The sequence below is a fragment of the Diorhabda carinulata genome, chromosome 3 (genome assembly GCF_026250575.1).
Source record: "Diorhabda carinulata isolate Delta chromosome 3, icDioCari1.1, whole genome shotgun sequence".
NCBI classification, from domain to species: domain Eukaryota; kingdom Metazoa; phylum Arthropoda; class Insecta; order Coleoptera; family Chrysomelidae; genus Diorhabda; species Diorhabda carinulata.
This window is the reverse complement of record NC_079462.1, coordinates 9,928,819-9,947,295: the sequence shown is the minus strand read 5'-3', so window position 1 is coordinate 9,947,295 and position 18,477 is coordinate 9,928,819. Positions and strand designations below refer to the sequence as shown.

General features: G+C 31.9%; 1 protein-coding gene across 1 annotated transcript; it reads left to right on the top strand.

The window, feature by feature from the left end:
• Nucleotides 1–2,152: 2,152 nt before the first annotated feature.
• Nucleotides 2,153–13,639, top strand: LOC130891012 (uncharacterized). The gene is made up of 3 exons (XM_057795474.1): nucleotides 2,153–4,294; nucleotides 6,789–8,682; nucleotides 13,507–13,639. The coding sequence occupies exons 1-3, from the start codon at nucleotides 2,321–2,323 to the stop codon at nucleotides 13,578–13,580; spliced, it is 3,942 nt and encodes a 1,313-aa protein (XP_057651457.1). The 5' UTR covers nucleotides 2,153–2,320; the 3' UTR covers nucleotides 13,581–13,639.
• The last annotated feature ends 4,838 nt before the right edge of the window (nucleotides 13,640–18,477 follow it).

Here is an 18,477-nt window from a genome sequence, read left to right as displayed (position 1 = left end):
AAACTATTTTGTAAAATATTTTGATTTCATTTAAAATTTATGTGACAACCAGGTCTAACCATCTAAATTTCACAATTAAATGGTTTATATAAAATATAGGTAGATGGAATATTGAAACACAGGATGATTATTATAATTGTATTTTTGTTTTTGACATTTTATAACTATATCCACAAACAAAAAAATTTCCTAGGTTTGATTTCGATCTAAAAGGATATGACTATATTCACCTGTCACAGTCGAGTATCCTTCAAGTTTATCTGTTTCCATATTAGTCGATAATGATGGTTCATACAGGATACTCAAGGAGCTACCTACAAATTATATAAATTAATGACTTAGGTTCAATTCAAATGTATTATATGGACAGTGTCAATAGTTGTAACTATAACTATTACAATTATATATAAAAATATTGCCATTTGGAATTCATACTTACAAAGTTCTTCAACAAGGGCTTCATTGTGTACACCTTAACAGGTTTTTTGTTCTCTCTATTGGGCTGCTACGAGTAAAAATGCTGATAGAGGATCTTGCAATTGATTCAAAAAATGTCTCAATTAATCTCAATAGAAAAAAGAAATCAGTAAGCAAAAATAAACAATTGGACAACTACATTACAGAAAATATACAATGACATTTATCTTTCACCTAAATTATTATTGAATATTACTGAATAATCCTTTTATTAATATGAAATAAAAACATGAAGCCTGTTCCCCAGATGTTGAACACATCAATCCATTTCTCTTTGTTTTTAAATAACTACCTGCTTACACCGCCATAAATGGTTGAGTCATGCCTTTACCCAACATGTACAATGATTCAAACAATTTAGCATCTTAACTACATGACTAGAAGAATTAACAAGCAGATTTTTGTGGAAATAATATACATATTAGAATTCATACCTACCTATCAGCATTTTTTAATTGAAAATGAAGATGGTTGCCTCTGTACCCATAAAATATCATTTTCAACTTTTCACCATTTTCGTAACATACAAACGAAAAAAGGCAATTCTTTTTCTCTGCATAACCACACAGCTTCTTTCGTATATTGACCTGGTGGGTCTTATAAGGTCTACTGCTCCTTATAATTGACAATTTGACTGATGAACGAGTTGACAGAAAATCTATAACACCGTTGGGTAGTGGACTAGGGCTTAGGAATCCTGTTGCCTCTTCTTAAGTTTCTATTTTAAATCAAAAATGTGATGACCTTCGTTATCAACAACATTTTTTAATCTAATGTGTGAATTTTCAATGTCAGAACAACATAAATCGATTGGTGCTTGAAGAAGATATCTCGAGATACCATTTTGGATATTATCCAAATTTACAAGCTTTTTACCACTAAAAAAATGACATATCGATCGGAGTGCAATATTGAACAAATATTCATTAATTTTTTCCAAGGATCGTTTTGCATAGACTAGTAGGATTATTAAATATCGCCTTTTCTGTTAACAATAATCGGATACGTTTCGACTAAAAGTTGATCAAAAAGATTAAAACAATTGTTCACAATAATGATCTGCATTTACAAATTTTCCAAGTTTCAACGCTTCAAAATGATCAACTCACGGAGGCGCTTTTTTGAGATTAAGCTTAGTTTTGTAATACTTTGTGGGGATTCATTTGAGAAGAGCAGTCATTTTCTGGTTCCACTGATCAAGGTATAAGAAAACAGTTCAATATGGTGCCGTACGAGCAATTTAATGGGTATGTTTGGGATGTTTGAGAGTTTTTCTACTATCTTACAAAGATTAGCTTTTACTTTTGCTTTTAGCATGACGTTGTCTAATTTTGTTGCTCTTCCAATGTTTCCAATACCGGATTCGCTCTTCTTGAATTTGGCTGGCAATTTAAGCCAATAACCTCAAAATGTCGGTGACACGTCTTCGAATTACGCAATGGTAATTGTATAGCGTAGAAATTACTTTACTTTCCGTTTCCTCAATGCATATTAATTTTTAGTTTTAAAATGGTTACAACGATATTTAAACTCTTGCATTGATCTATAGATAACATCAATTTAAACTACCTCTCGTTTAAGTACTATACACTATCTGTATTTATGACTATTGAGCCGAGAAAATCTTATATAAAATTTACAAAGTGTCATTTTCTGACATTGAGTTATTATTTTGTTAAACATAATTGTCAATTTTTTCCTCTCAAATACTGGAGTGGAAAACGATGTTTCTCATAAATCTAAACAGTTCAATGTGAACTGTTTTAGAAGTGATGATATATTATACTTGAGAAGAGAGTTTAAAACTAAATTCGAAGTTTAGTGATAATGAAGCTTACCAAACATGACTTATATTTATTTTAATTCAAGTGAAGGTAAACTACATAAAGAACCAATTTCAGATGTGTGGGAAAACAACTCTATATTGATAAGCCGTACAAAAACTAATTTAAAATGTAAAATCTTAGCATTGAAACAATCTGTCATAAATATTAATAACGAAACCGAAGAGCTGAATTCCATTTTATCTGGTGTTGAGGATCAAACTTCTGGAGTACAAATTATCAAAGACATCGTAAGGAAAAGGGATGAATTATTGAAGCGTTGCAGAAAACAAATCCAAGAAATAAATACAGAAAAGGCAAAACTGAAAAATATTGTTAAAAAAATGAATAATAGTAGAGTGATGATGACAAGTGAAATGGCGTCAAAATCTCTACCAGGGCCAAAAGATAATAGCCTTCCAAATATTGTAATACAAAACTCCAATATGACAAGATGTTTGGAAGGTGAATACAAGCACAATAATACAATTAAAATAGAGAAAGAGATTAGACGTCGGCTAGAGCAACATAAATTTGTGCAAAAGCGCCAACTCGCTGCAAACCTGAGAAACGTCATAGGTGAATTTGAAAAATCCAATGTAAGAATAAACCGAAGTCTTCCACCAAGAGAGAATAAGCAAAATAATTGTAGCAATATACGAAACAAAAACCTTTGGAAAAATAAAGCTTTAGATTTCCTTATACGTAACGTTGGTATCAACTCAATTCAACAAGGTAAACACCCACCACCATTTGATAAAGATCAAAACCTTTATCAAAACTTAGTAGTTCCATGCAGTTCAACAACTACTGAATTGGGTGAATACTTTGTGGATAATGTTTCAACTGAGCTTCAAAATAAAGAAGAAAAGGAAATTGTGAGCGAGCATCCTCCAGAAACATCAGATTCTCTAGACCAGCTCCAGCTTACTTTAGAATATAGTCAGACTAAGTCAAATATTGAAACACAACAGAGTATCAATCCAAATCCGAACGAATTCAGTAACATATTTATATCAAAGTATATTCCTGAATTAAGAGCGAAGATTTCAGATAAACAATTAAGGTTGTGTGATTCCCAGCCTGTGAAATTTGAATCAAAGATTATATGTTCACAAAATACACATTTATTGAGAAATACATTACTAGAATTCTTTCTCAAGGCAAGATCAGAACCAATTTTAACCCTGAAATTAGATTCATTAAACTGTAGTGATATATCAAAGATGAGAATGATTTTTGACCCGATTTCTTCACAGGACTGCAATGGAGGAAATGTTTATAATAACAAAGAAATAAGTGAGTGGGTGAAAAAAGATGAATTAGACGAAATACAATCCTTGAAAGGGATGGTTGAATCCGATTCCTCAAAGGTAGTAGATGTAATTCCATATTATCAAGATAATTCGAAATCCGGAAATGAAGAAATTGACAGTAATAAAAATTTACAGCTACTACCACGAAAAAGAAGAGCACACATTCCAAATTCAGTCTCTAGCTTACAATTAGGAGCTATTGCACAATTCAAATTTCTAGTTATGAACAAATCTGATCCAATTATAAAAATAATAACTCAATATACAGGAGATAAATATAGTGTTGTAACAGATGATAGCAAAATCGAAGATTTTATAGAAAAGGGATGTAATTTGAATTTGCAAATAATTGCTGATAATGTACAACATAAGAAGATTGTACAAAGTTTCCAAATATCGGAGCTGGTAAATGAAAACCGAATTCGTCTACTGAAAAGGAACGAAGATAATTCACAATTGGAGAAAAACATGTTGTTCTTACAGGGGAATACAGAAACAGAATATGGGGAGTGCAAAAGCATAAAAGTATCAAAGGATTTGGTGACGGTATTGGATCCAGCTGAATATCGTGCACCGGTTCAGTTTGAGAATAATGCAAATACCAGCGAAATATTGAGAAACAACTACCATCAAATTTTGAATAAAACAGTACCGATACGAGAAACAATTAGTAATAAAGTAAGAATTAAACTTTCATATATAGTAAGTAAGTTCCAAAATACTTTTTTTTAAATAGGTATCACATAATATGGGAAAATGTATCAAAATAATCACCTACAACTATTTGTAATGAAATTTATTACTTTAGAGTCTCCTCAATTAGTGTAGTTCCAGACACACTATGAGTTGAGGAACATAGTTGATTATTACCCATCTTTAGCTGGTATTGAAATGACGACTAACAAAGATCAGTCAGAGAATTATTTCATACAACTGTTCCAAGCCAAAAGCCTTGTATCCACCAATAGTTGTAAGAATCGTTCAAAATTTCGAGAAAAACGGTTGTGGTAGCGATGAAACTTGTTTAAAAAACGAATCTCGGCAAATAGTGATAGATACTATGGAAACAACATTACTTATTTGTTTGTCTAGGAGCGATATTAATCAATAAGAAAAGCTACTATCCAAGCTGGTTTTTTTCATCAATCGAGATTATCTTAGAAACGAATAATTGCAATTTTGTGAAGTAATGATGACTAGACTCACAATTCATACCTTGCACCTCAAAAAGTGAATGACGGCAACAGAATGTTTAGACATTTTGTGCCAGCAATAACTACGAAGTATAGGACCGCTATAACGTTATATGGAAATAGGAAATATGTTAAAATCCGTTTTTTCTAATCGCTGTATTAGGTAAATAGGCGCCATAGAATAGGCACCTTCTAGATCGTCGGACCTAACTAAACTATATTAATTTTTTTGAAAAGTTGTTTGTGACTAAAGTTGCAAATATAAATAAATTAACGTGGGGATTTATTTGAGAATGTAAATCTATTAATCAAGAAATTACCCAGATCATAACATTTATTATTATTTATTATAATTTATCCCATTAAGAAACTATAATAGCATAATCTTAACAGCATCTAATCAAAGTCAATTTAAAGTTTGTGTTGTGGATTTTACTAATACTACTTCAATAACTGAGTTATTAATTTCTTTACAAAATAAATACAATGCAAAATTTTGATAATATCATTATACTTAGGTACTTATTGTAGAAATACGTATTAGTACCTAACATATTGCAGTTGACGGCAAGCACAATACAGAATCTCACTCCTACTAAATCAAAGGAGAAGTATAATAATATGATAATTTCATAAATTATAGTAGGTAGCCCTTGATCCTGAATGGGGATTTACTCAAGCGTCATAGACACCTATTGCGTTGCAAAGTTCAGATGATAAGAACTAAAAAAATGGTTTATAATGTTTACTTTTTCACCGGCGAAGGGAGCGGCATTAGATTGTCAAATATATGAAAAATACTATAGCGTGAACATAATTATTCAAGTTCATCAGATCTCGATGGTATCAATATCCTTCATGCATGTGTGAATCTGATCTTTTGCATAATACGATTGGTCGTATGTAAAGGTTGAAATTGAGCGAAAAATCGAGCCCTAAAAAATGTTAAGTGAACTTAGAAAAGCTCTATTTCGATTCGTCTTATCTCAATAAAATTCTTTAAAATTATTTTTGCTGAATTAAATAATATGAGATGTGGCTATTAAATTATTAAATAACGAGACTAGTGAAATCAAGCATTTTATTCTAATATTATGTATATTTATTAATTATCATCCCTCCTATATCCACCTACATCGTTCTATGTGAATCTTCCGATGTTCGAAACAATTTGGGCAAGTCTTTTTCTGTCAGTTCCTTGAAGACGCACATTGTTTTTTCTTTCACAGCTTCAATTGACTTACATTTTCTTTCTTTCAATGCAGATTTGACATAAAGAAAGCGGTAAAGTCGCACGGTGCAAGATCTACGATTGAATTGCATTAAAATGTCAATACAAATATTTTTGCGAGCTTCTTTTTGTTCAAATGTCAGAGTTCAAGGCACCAGTTTTGCCATACACATTCTTTGTCAATTCCTATAGATTCAGCAATCGCACAAATACTTAGCCGCCGATTAGATCGAATAGGATTAGCGACTTTTTCGATATTTTAATCCGTTTTTGACGTGGAAGGGCAATCCAAACGTGAATCATCTTCAACATCTTCTCGTTCATCTTAAGAAAAACTCAAAGTTTCATGTGAATTTCAGAACAATTCCTTGCTCTGTTTTTACGACAAAACTAAAAAACAGTCCCTATACAAACGAAGGACACGGTTACATTAGTTTGTCTACAGACATAGTAGGCGCTGTATTCAAAAGAATAGGCTTCAGGTTACATAACTGATAGTCGCTAACCCTTGGCGTTTACGTATTTTATCTGTAGCAGCCCTAGTCTCGTTACTAAATAGTCACACCTTGTTAGTATGAGTCGTCCTCACCATGGGCTTTCCAATTACAGAAACCGAAATTTCAGGATATTTCTTTGATAAGATCTATAAAAGTCGTCGAATAGTGCCACACGATCGAGATTCAAACGAAAAGTCAGGTGAACAGCTCTTTGCTCTCTAAAGATTGAAATATTCTTGTTTTTTTTGCAGGCATCAAAACATTTCAAGCACCACGGCACTGATCCCATCTTCAAGCCATCATTGACCATAGGCGTTAATACTGAGACAAAAAAACAGAATTATATTGTAACGAAAGATCAAACTACTGAAACTATTTTGATTGGAAGGCGTAAGGAAAAAGCAGTACATCGAGCTACTGATCCGCTTGTTGTAGAAACTCAACCTAAAAGTAGAAGTATGAAGATGAAAGGAATACAAACAAAAATGATTTTACTCAATATAAAGAAGAAATCTCAGAAACAGTCCATCGACTCAAAAACTAAGTTGAGTGTATTTCTAAAAAAAAAGAAAAAAAAGTTTGCGGCGGAAAAAGTCGCAGAGAACTTATCATCAACACAAGAGAACGAAGAGCAACCATCACTTTTGAATCACAGTGAGATATTACAAACTCGAGTTGGAATAAATGAACCAATGATAGAACAAAATGAGCTAATGTATAAAAATATGGAGGTACATATAGAAAATAATGTGGAAATTGAATCGAAATATGAGATGGAGACTTCCAATGTAGAAGATAGAAAAGAATTATTAGTGCAAAATATCAATGTAGAGATGAATTCGACTTCAAAAAATCGGACGAAGGCAGAAGAAGTAATGAAAACTTGCTTTAATAGAAAATCATCAGATGTATCAATGAAATCGTACCAAACAATCATGACATCACAACAAAACATTTTAAAAGAAAATATAGATAAGAATTTTGAACGATATCAAATCAGAGAATCATTACCAGAAAATGGAAGTATTAATGATGGAATGATATTTGAAATGATAGAGTCTTTGCAAAATCTACAAACTACTTTGTCTCAATGTCAAATAGATGATGATACAGGATTTCCGAAAAAAAGTCTAGAGGAACTTTTTGTTGTGTTTATTGATTTTGTACGAAAGTTTCCTATAAAATCTAATGAATTCCGCAACTCAAATGACAAAGTAACACAAACAACTGAAGCAAGTACTAGCGGTATTATAAATATTGAGAATCAAGTATCGAAATTATCGCAAATTCATGCAGAATCGCGCAGTAATGCCAATAGAGAAGTGACACAGGACTGTACGCAAACAATAGAAAACACAGATGGACAATCTTCAGAAAATCATCGAATAGAAAGTCGTGACGAATCAATTGAGCGTCTCAAAAAACGGGGAAAAAGAATAATTTCGGGAAAACGATCATCAGTGATATCAAACATGGTTAACAATGGATGTCAGTCGAGTGAAAGTACAAGTGAACTTCATGAAGATAATCACAAACTTCAAAAACATGCAACAGGACAACAAAATAGTTTCTGTAAATTGAGATGTTCGGTATCTGATACGATTGAACAAAATCCAGATGATCATTATCCACTCAAACGTGACTTTGGAGTGAGCTACTCAATGTGCCAGGATAAAGTAGACTTCAATACTTCTAGTATTGACAGATCTAAGGCATGCTCATGTGATTGTATGATGGGTCCAGAAAGATATCAATTTGGAATGATGTGCAAACAATTGAAATCTATGCATGAAGTTGATCATTCTATGGATTGTAGTTACCAAAAAAAGGGTTTTTCCAATCATAGAGAAGTATGCAGAATCATTACAACTCTCATGCGGGGATTAGGAGATGAGGAGAAAGTAATTGGTTCCACATGCAAATCAAAAAATATTATGAATGAAAAAATGCGGTTTAATACTACAAATATGAGGCCTAATGAACTGAAATCAGATTCTAGTGAGGGAAAATGTGATTTTAATCAGCATGAACGATATGAAATATTCACAAAAGGTCAATACAAAAATAAAAATTTACACGAATTTGCCGGAGATATGAAAAAAAATTCAAGTAGAAGATCGACTCCAGAATTAAAGCAGTTCAATAGTAAGTACCGAAATTCATTAATTGTTTTGTTTAGTTACTCAAGTAAGAAGCAGACAGATTGAGGTATTTAAGGTAAATAATCTCTACTCAAAGAACGATTTTCTCGCTTTTCAAAGAAACACTAGAATTTGTTAACATTCACATAAATTGTAAATCGCCGAATCCAAGGTTCACAGTATCTACTTCGTGTATGTTAACATTCACCTATGTATGTCCGATTCAAGTTTAAATTAAGAACAGATTTCGAGTTACACCATCGAAATTGGTGATTGTCGACATACACTGGTGCATTTTAACATTCACTAATATTCAACATTCACAGTAACAAATATATAGATCAGGTAGTTCCTAAGCCATTAGGTGCATCCGAATAGCAGTTTTCGAATAGTTGATGTTGATGCTCCTTCTCTAGAAAATGTTTATTTTCCAGCATAATAGTTATTGATTCTCCCACAGAAAACTGCGTTCATGTATAGATCATACAAGAGATTGTAAGCTTAGATTTTAGTTGGATATGATCTAGTCAAGGAAGTGGATCTATGCTACTTTTTGATCATCTTAAAATATAGATTACTAGCTTGAAATATAGCAGGGTGATTCCGTTCTAACTGTGATTTTTTGTATTCAAAATTTCAAGATTTTAAAATTTAACTTTTCTAACTTTTTTATGCATATTATTCATCTATTTTACTGTAAAAATAAAACTCTAAGAGGAATTTACTACAACTTCAAAGTATCACGAGCAAGACACAAATGTCGGATTTTGAGTTCCACGGTACTGACTCATTTATCCACGGTACTGACATGGTAACTTAAGATATTAAACAACAAGTGCATCAATTTTCCTCAGTTTGATCATAAACATTAGAATTTATAAGGTAATTAGTTTAAATCATTTGTTACGACAAAAAAAAATTAATAATTTATCGGTAAATTCTAGGAATGGACATGACACGGTACTGACATTCAAGTGATGTAGTATAAGTTTTCTTTAAGTGGCAAGTTATATTGTATAAAAATAATGTTTAAATATCTTAAGAATTATTCAATTAACACAAAATTTTTATTAATTGATTATTAATTAATGACTAGTACAAAAAAACAATACAGGACATTGAATATCACAGTTATAATGGAATCACCCAGCAATTCTTTTCATAGAAAACTGTAGAGAGCTGAGAGGACATTTGATAAAACTTCCTGAAAAATTATTACCTTGAGACGCCTGTATGTGATACGTTGTAAAATTTCAATTTTGTATTAATTGGTGGAAGATTTTGGCAAGTGTTATACCATGGTAGTGATAATAGGCAAGTATTAGGTATTATCTGCGTGATATTTGTATTTCATAGTCAGGCAGGATAGGTGACTCGTATTTCTTGTTTATAATTGTCTCAGCTTCGTGACAAAAATTATCAAGAATGCCAAGATCTTCAAGATGTCTCTATGTGGTATTAAATAGCAATATAATCGATCCTCTATCGCTAAATCGCTATTTATTGTTTGAATGCGACATGTCGTAACTAATTCAAACTATTTTCAATTACTTTCAATAGTCAAACATAGTTTACTATCATAATAGCCTCATAAATATATCATCACAATTATAAATTTTGATGGATTTTCACTTTCGTAGTGCTCAAGCTATATTTCCACTGCTTTCTATGGAAAAAATCCACTTTACTTATACGCCTTATACGATATTTGAATAAATCAAAAAATTTGGAGTAGTCAACTCCAACGATTTGGGTGTGCAATCCCAAAGATACATTAATAATCTTAAGATCGGTTTAGCTATAACACAATAAAATAATAATGAACTAATGAAATATGGGGGAGATAACCTGAGGTACAATTATTCAAGATCATAAAAAGCGTATGGGAAACAATGCCGAGAGATTGATTATACAAATAATGAAGGAAGGAAACCTCAACATAAACAATTATAGAGATATTAGTTTACTTAAAACCGTATACAAAATAGTAACAACAATAATAAATCAAAGACTGAAATAGAGAGTTTAACCAGAAATAGGAGAACATCAAAAAGGAAAATCAACAGTAGATGCCATATATACCATAAAACAAGTGATCCAAAAAAGCCATGAGCACAACATTACTATGCATATGCTATTGATCGACAGCAAACAAGCATTCAACAGTCTAAAAAGAAAAGCAAAATTGCAAAAGTTGATAAATTAGGTGAATTTTTCACTATGCTAAATTCTAAGGCGAGAGTAATAACAAAAAACGAATCATCTGAGGATTTTGAGATAAATGCTTGGGTAAGGCAAGGTGATGAACTCTCAGCATATTGTTCAACAAAGCGAATGTAATATCGATGAAAATATCATTAATAAATTTTCTCCATTGTACGTTAAGACTCGATTCTGTGTTTGCATCAATGATTGCGAAGTTATAGCTAGCTAATGAAGACCAGCATTCATACCATCTTGTGTAGGAGGTTGTCCTAGAGGTCAAGATGTATTCGGTTTTTTTTTCCTTTGCGATGTCTGCAAACCTTTCATCTGACATTCTGTCCACGTAGTCTCTCCATTCTCTTCGACGATTTCTCGCCCAACTCATTATATCCTGGATGTATTTCATCATTTCTCTTATGGTCAAATAATGTGTGTGCATTCGGTGGTCTAAGTAGCCCAGTGCTTTCGTAGCCGGTCCCAAGCCCGGATAAAAGAGGAGGGTTCCAAGTGAGGCAGCGACCTGCTTGGGCAAAAATGAAAGTGCTCCTAGAACAAATGGCATTAATAAATCAAAACAAATGATAGCATATGCTGATGATCTAGCTCTAATAGAAAGGGACCGAGAAAGTCTTGAAGACACATTAGAAAAAATTGTAAGGATAGCAGGGAGAAGTAGATTGGAAATAAATCAAAAAAAGACAAAATATATGGGAACTGAAAGAAGGAAAAAAGTTTACATACAAGAAACAGTGAAGGTAAGTGATTCCTTCTTCGTAGTCGACACCTTAACAACTTAAGAACAATAATAATCAACAAAAATTACAAAGACATACAATTTTTACAAAATCATAATGCAGAGCAAGAGAAAAGCCCAGCAACAAAATTAATAGTCTACAATACTGCAATAAAACCAGTAACAAATATGGACAAAAAAACTACAGATATATGAGAGGGGAATTGATAGAAGAACAAATGCAGGACAGAAAAAAATGGAGAACAATATACGATGCGTCAAAAACCTGTAATAAGCTGAATGAAGTCTTTGCCAGCTATATTATGAGCGGTTTCTTATTGGGAACGTAACAATGAAACACCAAAAGGGACTAACAATATATTTCCCGAGCTTTTAAATTCATAGGATTCAAAATTCAATATTCAAATTGAGAGTTGGTAGAAATATTTTTATTTGAATTTTAAATCCTATGAAATGAAAAATGTTTACATTATATATATTATATTATATTATATATATATATATATATATATATATATATATATATATATATATATATATTCCTCATTTTCATCATGAATATCTAAATAAGAATAAAATGATAAAAGAACTTTGTTCTAGTAAGAAAAATATTTTCTTAATAATTGAAAACAGCTAATTTTGATACAAAAAGAAAGAAGACCTATATATAGGTGGGTTCGTACATTATTCCTCCAAAGTGAGAAACTTACTGAACATATTAACTACGAAAATATGAACATCCACAATTACACTTTTCAGTAATTTACTTCTCGCCTACGGAGATTGTAAGTGTAAACGAGAAAGTAATAAAGAAGGTGGATTTTGATTTGGCCTTCAAACACGCTGATGTATAGTCCTTCAGAAGATCTTTTCATATGTTAGCGGGCTTTGATGTGAAACCGTCAGGATTTAACAATTTTTGCATATACATGAATATATTGAAAGGATATAGTATATTTCCCGCTCACGTCACTGCTCAATATCAGTGCTGTGTTTGAAAAACTAACCACATTGCTCTGAAAAGCATACTCTATATTTTTTTGTAATCGCACGTTTACAGTACTAGGAAATAATTGATATTCGAACTCTTCAATTCAGTACTAGTAAATATTTAAAGACATTGTTCGCCAGTGTAACCACTATGTTTGGTATGGAATAGTGTACAATTCCAGAAATCCAAAACTATTCAATGACAAAACGTATATCACACAATATTCACATATAGCTGCTAATCAAGAGCTTGATTGCTATGGAATAACTATATAGATATTTCTCGAGGGATATTTTTAGATAAAAATATCAGTTTATTTGGAAGGATTCCAAGAGAAATTCCTATCGTTTCACTATCTCCTATTATTAAATGTAGCAACAAATACTATCTAACTTAGCTAGCATGATCAATTTCGATCTGCAATGACCCCGATCCCTAAGGATGGTCAGAGATGTGAATATTCCTTTTGAATACCATTCTAATCATATGCTCCACATAATACATTTCCGAATTCAAATTAGTAAGCTGGAAAGGTGAACAACATATGGTTGGAAAATAGTGAGATTTAAAAATTTGTCTCTCTCTTAGAAAAAAAAATCGAAGTATAAGTCAACTCATATGAATACTAGCGAATATTGAGATTATAATAATTTGAGGTACACTCTTAGATGTATTGAATCAATAGTAAATTCATGCTACCAAAGATATTCAGTTATATAAAAGTCGTTTTTATTTGAGGTGAATATTGAGATTTATAAAATACTCTATTGATAAACATATTATTTATATAAAAATACTCAAATTCATTTAACATTTTTATATTTTGCTGCAAATAGAAAAGTTGTCATCTCTAATCCTTGCTTGTTTACTTTTTGCAGGAAAACAACGAACACTATTCGAAGATCTCTTACCATTCGGTAAAAGATTGGTTTTGACTCCCCGACGGTCATAGTTGTTATAGCATTCATCACCAACATTGTGTCTTCTTTAAAATAAATTATAAAATGAAAACAGTTTTTTTCACTTTTCTATCATTGAATATGTTATCGAACTATTATTATTTTTGGAGTTCAGTGCAACAAATAATTCAAAGGACAACAAGAGCGATTTGTTTATACTAGTCGAAAGGAAAAGAAAAACATGAATTCTCTATAATATAAAACTTGTTTCATAGTATACAAGAAGCACCAAAAAATAAGCTAAAACTACTGAGAATGTTTTTCAAACGATGTGTATACTGTAGTTTTTTGAGAAGCTAAAATTTTCTAACTTTTCTGATCATATCGAAGTGAGTCCGAAGTTTGCTTTTGCATAGATTTCATTAGACCAAAACAACTCACTCAAAATAATATTCGAACACAAGTGAGGTTATACATCCCAAGCGGTTTCGTACGTCAAGAAATTTTAGAAAGAAGATATGAAGAAAATTAAAATTGGAACTTGAATCCTCAATAAATGTCAAATCTAACCATCTTGATCTGTGATACCTTTAGGAAAGATTCTTAAATATTTGCGATTCTGGGATACATAATCAATACACTCTTTTGAATTCGTTATCAGTTATAAATTGTAATTATAATAATTCTGTCATAATAACATAGAGCTGACACAACATTACCACTTAAATCGGAATAAATATGTAATGCTTACTAACTATGTTACGTTACATAAATATTTTTATTTCATTATGTATATCATTTCACTGTGAGAGAATGGACTTCATCTTGGTCTATAATTGGAGCACATCGGAACAAAACAGTCATTAACCTCAATTGGATATTATTTTCAAATATGCCCTTCCGCATGAATGTAAAAATTGAAGAATATAAAAAGTCCTCTTCTACCTCAAAAAAAACGTAATCAACCCATGAGAGCCCAAACATGTTACTTAACTAATACAAAAAGTACATTTTTGTTATATGAACGTTTATTTTTTAAAAAAGCACATGTTTTAGTAAAAATAAAAAAACTTAGCATTCTAAGCAAAATCCTACATTGTACTTTTCACACATTGACGTCATCATAGAGCAGCATCCTTAACTTACACATCTTTTTTTATCTGGCACACTTATCAGAATGTGGTCGAGTGTCTATCGTATCTGATCGCTCACCCTGTTAAGTATAATGCTATTTATTGAAGTACTAGGTCTTCCGGCAAGGGAAGTGCCATACCTAGTTAAATATACTTGAACCAATTCATGCTTAAATTCCAGTTAGTCATTCTTCTTTCACTTTTTCTCTAAAGTAAGCAGGCATCTGTCATGAAAACGTCGATTAACCAGGTGAATATGCACCAGTACCATTTTTTTAACGAAAACTCACTCTGTATCGATTGATATTTTCGTCCATCAAATCGGTACCCCCAAACATTCATTATATTCGCCGACGGCATAGGGTCTATCGATATGTATAACATTTTTTTCGACTTTTGAGTTTCATTTTATTGTTAAGGTGGGGTGGATACCAAAACGGGTGCTCGCTATGGTAATAACGTTGTTGTTTAGCCATCCATTTAAGAAAACTTCGTTCGTTAGCTTCAGCGTAGATTCATGCACCTTTTTTTTATATTGTTTACCCATAATCTTTTTGTAAAGCATCGGGCAGTCCTTTGGGATCTTATTATTGCGAATAGTACCTTTTCCTGTACCCTCTTTAGGCTACCCTCTTTAGTCTACCCTCTTTAGGGTAGACTAACAGGCTGAAGTGTGTAAAAAGGTTATCAAAGAGAAGGTTGTATGGCAAGTGTTTCTCCTATACTATTTCTATAAATATCGAATCAAATGGGGCTGTACACTTTTCAAAAAACTGTTAGTCTTCAGAACAGCATTTTTTATTTTTACCCTGGTATATATCACAGCCATAAAAATACCTAGTTGCAGCATTGATGCTTAACATTTTACGAAGCCTTCCTTATCGGTTTTACATGGATGCATTTCATACTTGAATTAAGGCCAAAATATTTAATCATTGATTCATCATAGTTCAGGTTTTACTAGGGGATAATTTTTTTAAGAAACGTTTGATTCAGCATATTCAAAAGTGGCCATAATTTGAAAAGCTTATCGTTTTCATCAATTGTATTGTTATTCGCACAGTGTATAAACTGTGATATTGCGCAAAATTGGTTTTTTCTCATAGCATATCAACTACTTTTTACGGGGAGAATGGTATATTTACTTAGAACAAGAATTCCAATACAGCATTTCAGTTCATCAACAGTGATGTTATAATCTCCAATCCCCGGCAGGAGACTCTTCATCAGGAAGTGGTATTCGGCCTCAGTTAAAGTATATAAAAATTGGTACTCAGATGGGGTGAACAATTAATATTAAACTGGACACCCCCAGTTTTTTAACGAACGACGTTGAAAAATATTTAAAAAAGGCGGAAAAGCTGGAAACACCTTATGAATTAAATTAAAAATGGAAATTAAGAATCCAAAACTATTCCCGGACCCGATTATCCTAATTAATATCCATTGCTAAGAACAATAGCAACAAATAAATTTATTCAAAAGATAATAAATTCGCATTAACAGTGTATCCCAAAGAGCACAAAACAGTTATAAATTGAAAACAACTCTCATACTTATTTATACATTAAAGATAAGGCTGCTCTCAACTGAATTCCCAGATGTTAGAGTTGAGGTTGAGTTTGTAGTCTGGTGGTTGTATCCTTGTAGTGGAAACTTCCAGCCTGGCAGCTGTAGAACTGCGGGAAAATAATATAATGAGGAAGGAAACGGAAACAGAGATGGAAATTACGAAAGAAGGAACGAGTAGAAAGAACAGATTTGAAGAAAAGGAGCTTATTTTTTTTAAATAGAACCAAACAGGAATCTGTTTTATTCTATTCGTTTCGTTTCTCAAATAAATAGAAAATACGATTTCATATGAAAACTATCATACAAAATTTGCTTAAAAGAAAATTCATAAAGATATCTGAAACTTTTGTGAGCACAATAAAAAAAGGCAGAGAAAAACTTACCATCGAATATAAAGAATAAAATCACCACAAATTCATTAAAATTTACTTTCACTAGAAGTGTAGAGGAAGAATTCGAATCGATTTCGTACTTTTATTATTCACTATATATATTCTAAACCTCGGAAGTCAGAATAAATGAATCTGAAGTGACTAGTGTGCTACAATACATAAACAAAGTTATATTCAAAATGTTCGAAGAAAAACGTAACAATCCGAATAGTATGCTACAATGTTTGAATCAGAGTAGTTTTTAAAAAGTGCATAATCTCGTGTCTCTGTTTGCAAATGTTGGAAAAGATCTTCATCGAAAAATAATTCGAACAACTCTGAAGGAGACATATTATGACATTGGTTGTAGTCTGGTTCGAGAAAGGACTTAGACATAGGTTGAAAGTCACCAACAGTGTAATGGTAATTTTTTTCTACAGTAGCTGAAGAACAGTAGAACCAATTCTATGTCTATCTGCTTAGACCAATTCCACGCCAGCTGCTAATTATGGATCAGAAAGCCTATCTATGTTATAACCATTGTAATCTTCATCAGTAAGAGAACTGGGTTCGGGCGTTCATTACATATTGAATCCACTAGTATTTTTGTTTTTTAGTTTTTACAAGCTTTTGTTTATAAATTATAACACTTTCTTGATAATAAAGCATTTCTCTCTCTCTAATAAGTGTTTATAAAATTTAGATATATAGTATATTACACCAAAAGGGCCGAAAGTAAAATTTTCGACCCTGCTCGTCATAATGCCCGAGACGAAGCCGAACAGGACCGAGATTTTTACTTTCGGCCCGTGTAGTGTATACGATTGTTCTTCATAGCCGGTCGAAAGAATGTTATTAATTTCACTTTTTATGACATTAATAATTATTCATTAAGGTTAGAGGTAGCAATACCAATGACAGCAGTTAACAATTTGTCATAGCAGAATAAATAGTCCGTAGTTACAAGTATAAATACGCATGAGAAATTTTTTCCTCCCGTTGTTATGGAGGACGTGCGTATACTTTCTACAGGGAGTAAATGTGGAACTTTCGTCCCTGCTACTAGGGACGAAAGAACGTACTTTCGACCGAGGTATGAAGAAAATAAACAATACTAGTGTTTCATACAGAAGTGTACTATTCCATAGAAGGATTTTCTCCATTCTAAGCGTAGATACTAAAATAAGTGATGAAAAAGTACACTTTTTTGAGCTTCAGCTGGTTTTTCCGCAGTCTATATCTGTAATTATTCGCTGATTCGGATTCAATAATCACTGAGTCATTCTTGCTCTACTTACTATTAAGGCACTCCTTACACAAAACAATCGAAATGATCTAATAGCCAATTACACAATTGATCTACTTTCAGGTATCAAGAAAATCAATATTATTATCATCACAAAAAACAAGATAACTCGCCTTCTATCGCTATGAAAAAGTAAATAAATAGTTTTATTGAGCGTATCTACCAAGAACCATTAAATTTCATTCGATGTTCCTCAATTTAGTTTTTCAACTGATCAAATAAATCTTAAGTGAAACCACAAAAAACAACAAAAGACATTAAGATTCTATTTACATTCTACTATAATTATCTTAAATATACATGATATACTGGGTGTCTCAAATAACTGAAAACTGAACATTGCTAGAATATTCAGCACTCGTTATTATTTTATCATTCTATTTTTTCAGTATTTTTATCTCACAATAATTATTTAACATGGAACTGATAAAGTTTTCTGCTATTTTTAGCGCATTTTTTACAAAAAAATACACTATCACTAACGTTTTGTCCGTCCGTGTGTAGGTCGGACTGTAGCAGCGATATCTCCTCACAGGAAGCAAGTAACAAGCAAGGATTTATTACATTT

Excerpts from the sequence above, each read along its gene's own strand:
- LOC130891012 (XM_057795474.1), top strand. The coding sequence starts at position 2,321 with ATGACTTATATTTATTTTAATTCAAGTGAAGGTAAACTACATAAAGAA. Across the intron at positions 4,295-6,788 it reads GAGAAACAATTAGTAATAAA|GCATCAAAACATTTCAAGCA; the intron begins GTAAGAATTAAA and ends TTTTTTTTGCAG. Across the intron at positions 8,683-13,506 it reads AGAATTAAAGCAGTTCAATA|GAAAACAACGAACACTATTC; the intron begins GTAAGTACCGAA and ends TACTTTTTGCAG.